The sequence below is a fragment of the Camellia sinensis genome, chromosome 14, assembly GCF_055761805.1.
Source record: "Camellia sinensis isolate YWXY chromosome 14, ASM5576180v1, whole genome shotgun sequence".
Taxonomy (NCBI): Eukaryota; Viridiplantae; Streptophyta; class Magnoliopsida; order Ericales; family Theaceae; genus Camellia; species Camellia sinensis.
The window spans coordinates 72,506,861-72,514,582 of NC_138974.1; the positions used below are offsets into that span (position 1 = coordinate 72,506,861).

The window sequence follows — 7,722 nt, forward strand, 5'->3', positions numbered from 1 at the left end:
TGATGAGTCTGATTCTGTTTCCTCACTTATGGCATACCTTCTACTACCTCTCAGAGCAGCATTTTGCATAGAAATTGCTCCGACCTTCTCCTGTGATGGTTTTGCTTTATGCTCAGAATAAAATAACCTATCATTAACTTTAAGATCAGGAGACACTTTCGCATTCTTCCACTTCTTGCTTTTAACATTCCAATCATCATATTTAAATGATGGATCAACAGAAAAATCTTCTCCTTGTGCTTTATTATGCCAATATGGTTCGCTTCCACCTGATAATTCATTTTGACTTCCTTTCAGTGACAAATTCTGAGCCCGGATTTTCCCATACTTCATTTGCTTTTCAACTGGAAATTGCTGAACATTATCCACATACTTGACCTTTTTGCCATAATCATAGGAAATTCTGGCAGTGGATGGCTTGGCAGTTAAGACCTTAATATCTGACAACTTATTCACGGTCCTGTTGCTACCATAACCATGTAAATCATTCTTCAAAGACCCAGGCAAACCCATGAATCTGTCAGTGGCATATTCATCAGCTGTCAAGGCTTCATGCTTCTTTCCCATCTTAAAAGGCCCAGGTTTTTGCAATGCACTTACACGTGAGAAATTCCGGTCTCTTTGGACAGCCACTTCATACATTGTTTCTTCAGCATCATCATCACCTCTCACCTGATTCCTCATCCTGACTGCTGCCCCTGCTGTCTTATTTTGTCGAGGAAGAGCTGGCAACTGTGAACCATAAGAACCCGACTTCATTTCTACACCATGATGAACAGAAGGAAAGCCACTCACTAATTCTTTAGCTGAAGATGTCTTTGACCCAGCCAACTTCAATGTTCCTTTCGGGTTCTGCTTTCCAGACTTTGCATGTTCAAAGGGCATGGGCATTGACCTCCCTTGAGAAGGAAAATCCAAGGTTGGAATTGCCCCATATACGGAATGACGACCCATTTTCAGACCATTTTTCCTATCCTTTAGCCTTTTACTCCGCATACCTTTACCTGATTCATCCCTTTCTGAAGAGTCCGACTGCAACTCTTCCATATTTTCATACATTAAACTCTTTTCGCTTTTCAATATATTTAATACACGAAGTTTCTCTTCAATACTGTATCCCCTACAGTTAAGCCAAGCACCCCTTATCTGATAAAGAGTAGTGACCATTGAGTTCTGATGCTTCTGCAAAAGGTGGTAGTGTTGGCGCTTCTGAAAAGAATTCAAACCCTGTCGATACAGAGCAACCCTTGGTTCGCATAGCCCTCCCTTCAACATATCAAAGAGCTTAGTAATGGGACTCCCAAAGTGAAAATTACAACCCGTAACGAGCTCTTTCAAAGTCCGCATAAACGTCTCTTGGTCCATATCAGGAAGATACTTTGTGAGGTTAAATCTCTCTTCCTCAGTCAAGCATTCATTCCAAACATCCATGGACAACACATCACCCAAACCCAAAAGATCATACAACTCAAAAGGAATGCTACAAGTCTGATCCCCAACTTGACAAAACTCTTCCCCAACCTCCCCCAATTCCAGCAAATCGAAGTCATCGGATCCCACCCCGGAGTCACAGTCATTGAACTCGTCGTCATCATCCGATTCGACTGCCGAACCCCGCCTCTGAAGCTCATCGTCCTCACTCGACATACTCTCCCTACTCCGCGACGAAAACTCCAAATCAAGCCTCGAAACCTTAAAGCTAGTCTTTTCAATCGCCATTCAACATAACCACAAACCAAACACACAAAACAGTAACTCCCAATCCCAGACACCGAATTTCAAATATCCCCCAACCCGTATCGAAGTAACAACCAATGAAAACCCTAGAAAAAGCAACACGATCAAGGAAAGAACCTCTCAATACACATCCATTCCAACAATTCAATTCATTTTGGAAAAATAAAATAATCAACTTTAAGAACATTCAATAACATACATACATAAAAAAGACTGAAATTGGATCGAAGAATACCTTAAATCGGAAAAATCACAGGTGAGGCTCGGAATTCGAGGAGAGAGATGACGATCGAGCAGTGGTGGTAGAGAAGGAGGAGAGAGAAATCATTGTGTGAAGAGAAAGAGAGGCGTCGCCTGGTTGTTACGAATCTCTGGAAACCCTAGAGAGAGAGAGAGAGAGAGAAGAGAGAGAGAGCAGAGGAGGCGGTTTATATATGTGGGAGGTAGCAGGGTAACGAAGAAGACGACGGAGACGTGGAAAGGCGTGAGCCGTCTGATTTGGGAGTGGGTGAGTTGAAAAAGACGAAAAAGGGCAGATGAGAGAGAGAGATAGAGAGAGAAGACGAAAGGCGTGTCTGTCTGTCTCTGTCTGTGCAGAGAGAGAGAGAGAGAAAAGAGGGTCTGTTGTTCATTGTTGTTGTTGGTCGTTCAGAGAGACGGGCGAGTCAGCAACTGAGTCGGGACTCGAGAGAGCGTTGCAGGGATTAACGGGTTTACGACTCGGGTCGGGTGGGAGCGGATTATTGCCTATATGGTGTCATCCGCTCTCTTTGGCAATTTGTAAAACAGGAGTAATTTTTTTTTTTTTACCCTTTTTGAGATAAATTACAACTTCTTTTTTTCTTTTTTTTGAACAAGGATAAGTTATAGTTTGTCCCTACTATATTTGATTAAAATTTTCACTTTTGACTTTTAAAGTTTTTTTTTTTTTTTTTTACCCTTTCAAGTTTTTCTTTTTTACACAAACTAATTTTTATTCAAAATTAAATAGAAAATATACAATCACGTGATAGAAAAATATTTTATTATATATAACAAATATATCTGACATAAACCTAAACTTCAAAATAATAATATATTTTGTTATTTAGTAGTTAGTGTGACATTTTTTTGGTCTAATTTTAAACATAAAATTAACTGTAATAATAAATTGAAAAAAACTTAAAACATTAGAGGTTAAAGTGAGAAAAATAAATTTTAAATATCAAAAAGAGAAAATGACTAAATATAAAAAGGGCAAAATATAAATTATCTTTTTTTGTGAATAAATTGCACTGACTAAGTCCCATAAGTTTGACATTAATTACATTGAGTTTCTTTGAGATTTTAATTCACAAAAACCTTAGCCTATTTTTCTTTAGAAATTATTAATAGTGTGAATGAGGAAAAAAAAATAGTCATTTTTTTATATTAAAATATATATTTTGCTTTACATATCTTTTTGTCTTTACACATTTGCATTACGTTCAGTATCTTAAACTTATTAAAAGGAATGTCAGTGTAATTATTTCAAAATTATAGGGCTTGTTGTATTTTTTAAATTTTTTTTAAAAGATATCAATATTTATTATTTTTTTTTGTTAAAAAAATCAAAATCAAATAGCTTGTTTGATTTGGCTAAATAATAAATTTCTCTATTAAATTAATTATTTTTTTGTTCTATTATTATTATTATTTGAAAATATTAACAAATCGCTAAAAAATGATTTTATATTCTATATTTTGATAAATTTTACTATTTCTCTTTAGTTATGTTAGTAAGAACTCTATCACACTATAAGTGTCATAACCCGAACCTGCCTCTAAAATTTTAAATTATAATTGGCCAATAATCATAAGATTATCCACATTTTCAAATAGAATACAAAATATTTATAATGGAGCCCAAAGTAAAAGAAGTAAGACAGTAATTAAGCCTGTGTTTGGCAAGTGGGTTTACAGGTTTTTTTTGCTATTTTAGTCACAAAAAACAAAATAGGCTATTTTAGCCATAACAAACGAAACATCACATCCAACCCATAATCATTACATTCTTCTCTTACAAAAAAATTCAAAAAAGCCAAAAAGCCAAAAAACCCTTCCCAAACTAAGCTTTTAAGCCCAGGCTAAAATAGCTAAAAAAAACTAAAAAGCCAAAAAACCAACCTAATTCTCAAACGGAGGCTAAAACTCATTGAGCAGAGCGTAAATGAAAAGATAAAACACTGGTTGTTCATACTAGTGAACCCATACATAGAATATATATACATTAAGTAAACTTTCATACATTAAGTTCAAACATCTAAAAAACACTTTTACACAAAAACAAAGATAACATAGAAAATACAAAAGCCCAATCTCAGAGGCATAACATCACAGGTTCACAAAAGGTAACTCCTCAAGTTGACTCTACAATTGATCTCCATGTTGATCCTATATCCAGGTAGTGGAAGGGGGTGAACTAATGAGTAATAATAAAATAAATGAGTTATTGAATGAGTCCGAATTTTTAGAAAAACAACTTATCATGGGTAAATTATCTTTCAGAAATAAATCATCCGATAACATTGATCATATTTCAACTTAACGAACAACTTCACTCCCATGTTTTCTGCACGTGCGGAAAATTAGAGAGTGAAGTTTGACTTTCTGTTGATCTTTTTGACCTTTCGAACATTGTTTTGTACTCTATTTGACCCACCAAGAAATTAAAAGACACTTAGAAACCCATTTGAATAATTAAAGAAAAGTATAAGTGGATGAATGTTTTTGTTTTATTGAATTCGTAAGAATGTGTTATGTAGGTCGTTTGCTCGAGGGGACTTCACAGAATCAAATTTGATGTGAGAAATAATTTTGTAAAGATATGTTCTAAATATTATTTTGAAACATCATGAAATGTTCTGTTTTTCTTGAAATTATGTTTTGCTCCAAATGAATGAGTTTTCTATTTGTTGATTTTTGTGGCAACCTTCAAAGAATTCTTTATGAATGGTATGATGGACTTGATATCGTTCTGTTTTATCTATAATATGATTGGACCTGAGGTCATTTTGAATAGCTGTTATATATGTTGGATTAGAGGTCGTTCTGTATTAATTGGAGCAGAGGTCGTTTTGTTATAACTTGGACTTGAGGTCGTTTTGTTTTATATTGGACTCGATGTCGTTCCGTCAAGTTGAGATATGATCAATGCTATTAGATGATTTATCTCTGAAAGATATTTTAACTATGATAAGTTGTTTTTCTAAAAATTCAGACTCATTCAATAACCTCTCTCTCTCTCTCTATATATATATATATATATATGTATGTAGGTGATCAATCATAGAATCAGCTTGAAGACTTTACCTTTACCTTTTGTGACGCTGTGATGTTATGCTTCTAAGATGGGGCTTTTGTATTTTCTTTGTTAAGTCTTTATTTTTATTTTTATTTTTTTTTTAGAAGTGTGTTTTGGATGTTTGAACTTAATGTATGAAAGTTTGCCTAATGCATATATATTCTATGTATGGGTTCACTAATATGAACAAGAAGTGTTTTATTTTTTCATTTACGTACTACTCAATAGACTTTAATTATTGTATGTTTGCTTCCGCTTCGGGCTCCATTATATTAAATATTTTGTATTATGTTTGAGGCTGTAGGCATAATCTCATGATTACTGGCCGATTATAATTCAAACCTCTAGAAACGAATTCGAGTCATCACATTAAGTGAATATGACAATTTCTCATCAAAAAATAAAAGGTTGTAGAGATTCATTACATTTTTTTTCATAACAAAAAATAAATTTTTTAGTAATTACTAAATACATTAATTTTTAGGAAAAATTATTTATAAGTCCTATTAGGGAGACTTACGCTACATATGGTCCTACTAAAAAACTTATGTTCCCATAAGTCCTGTAGGAAGTTTGTTGACACATTTACCCTCAATATTAGTTGTTAATATCATAAATAATAGTAAAACCACATATAGGAAATTGAATGTTACCATAAATTATATCTATATAAACGTAACGTAACGTGACACCTACATAAACGTAACGTGACACCTATATGTAACTTGACACCTATGATCTATGGTAACATGCAATTTCCTATATAGGAAATTGTAGGAAATTGCATGTTACCATAGATCATATCTACATAAACACAACGTAATGTGACACCTACATAAACGTAACGTGACACCTATGATCTATGGCAACATTCAATTTTCTATATAGGAAATTGAATGTTACTATAGATCATATTTATATGAAACGTAACGTGACACCAACATAAACCAGCAATATTTTCAATTCAATTTAAAAAAATAAAAACTCATTAAGTTTGTGAAACGTAACGTGATACATTACGTTACGTTTATATAGGTGTTACATTACGTTATGTTACGTTTATGTAGGTATCATGTTACGTTACGTTTATGTAAATGTCACATCACGTTACGTTTATATAGGATCTTGTAGAATACATTCCTATCTAAATAGGATTTGAGACTCTATAAGAAATTACACAGGACTTAGCCTACCATAAGTGTCTGAAAAATGACTTATAAATAAGTTTCCCTAATTTTTATGTACTCTAAAAAGTGTAGAAAAACAATTATCAAATTCTACCAAAATAACTAAAAATAAGTCACTTAAATGGAATTAAATAATCTCACAGGATAGTAAAATTTGTGAGGAAAAAAATAAAATAAAGAATAGTAAAGTAAAGTAAATATAAATTATAATTTTTTTTGTCTTTGCAAATTACTCATTACACCTAAGATTCAAATACAGTCTAGAGAAAATATCTATATTATCTATACTGTACGGGAAAGAAATAAACCTTCTCGTATAATCCTGTTGATCAAGTCTGCGCTCCTCCGTACGTCGTCGCTTTATTCCCTGAAAACACAAACGTGAGTTAGCCGGCGGGTGTGTGCTGGATACCTCTCTGATGCCTAAGTCAACAATAGACAAATAGACAAAAAGCTCTGTGTATTTGAGAATCAAAGTTGTGTTATCCTTCTATGGGTGATGTTGTGAGCTTTTATAGGTTTCGCGTGACACAATCCTAGTAGGACTCTTACTCCTCCATGTAGAGTCCTCCTAGGAATCATATTCCTGAAAGATAATGCTTATCCTTCAACACCCTCCTCACTGCTTAAACCAAGTGAAATGGTTTTACCATGGTCGGACTCCAATATGACCGAGGTAAGCATGGCTATGTTGAGCCGCAGAGTAGACCGAACTATAGCTAGTTTGGTTCTTCCTTTCACTGCTCTTACCCTGGTTCCTCCTGCACAAACCCTAGCGTGATTAGACCGAGATACCAAAACATCAAGGTCCTGACCGAGCTAACGAATAGCTTAGTTCTGACCGGGCTATCCATAATATGCCATGGCCGGGCTAACTCTGAGTATGGCAACCAGGCTAATTGCCACGCTTCTTTAGACCGGAACAACTTCAAGGCTCTTTTGGACCGGGATAATAATAAGGCGTTCTCTGGACCGGGCTAACTCCAAGCTCCGTTTTACCCAGCCCTTCTTACCGTGGCCTAATGAACGGCCCATTACCTAGCTCGGCCCAATTTATATATAAATTACCCTCTCAATTGCCCCTTAATTCCATCTGCATAGCATGATAGGGATTACCTGTTACCAGCCGAGCTAAAAACTTTATCCTTACGATTGAGCTAAACTCTTTAGCCTTTCCAGTCGAACTTAAAAACCCTTTAGCCTTTCTAGCCGAGCTAAATTCTTAAGCCTTTCCAGCCGAGCTAAATTTACACTGGGCTGTACCTGTCTGGTCAAAACGTCTCTTCAATCATAGAGACTGAATCGCTTCTCATTCCAAGGACACGCGGCATGCTCTTATTGGCTAGAGGCAGCTGTCACGTCGTCTTCGTACCTCGTGTTTTTTGAACAGTTCCCTCATTTTTCCCTTCTCTTTTCACAAAACAAGTCCTAATGCTTTGAATCATTCACTTTACTATTCAACTTCTCTCTCTTGCG

The 7,722-nt window shown here is 35.0% G+C and overlaps 1 protein-coding gene across 1 annotated transcript in view; it reads right to left on the reverse strand.

Annotated features, from left to right (window-relative positions):
* Nucleotides 1-2,455, reverse strand: part of LOC114279268 (uncharacterized) — a 7,149-nt gene extending 4,694 nt beyond the window's left edge. The window contains exons 1-2 of the mRNA XM_028221496.2: nucleotides 1,973-2,455; nucleotides 1-1,823 (exon numbers count right to left, since the gene is read on the reverse strand). The exon at nucleotides 1-1,823 is cut by the window's left edge and continues 2,484 nt beyond it. Of these exons, the coding sequence (XP_028077297.2) occupies nucleotides 1-1,719 (1,719 nt within the window). The 5' untranslated portion in view covers nucleotides 1,720-1,823; nucleotides 1,973-2,455. The remainder of the gene's footprint in view (nucleotides 1,824-1,972) is intronic.
* Nucleotides 2,456-7,722: the final 5,267 nt, after the last annotated feature.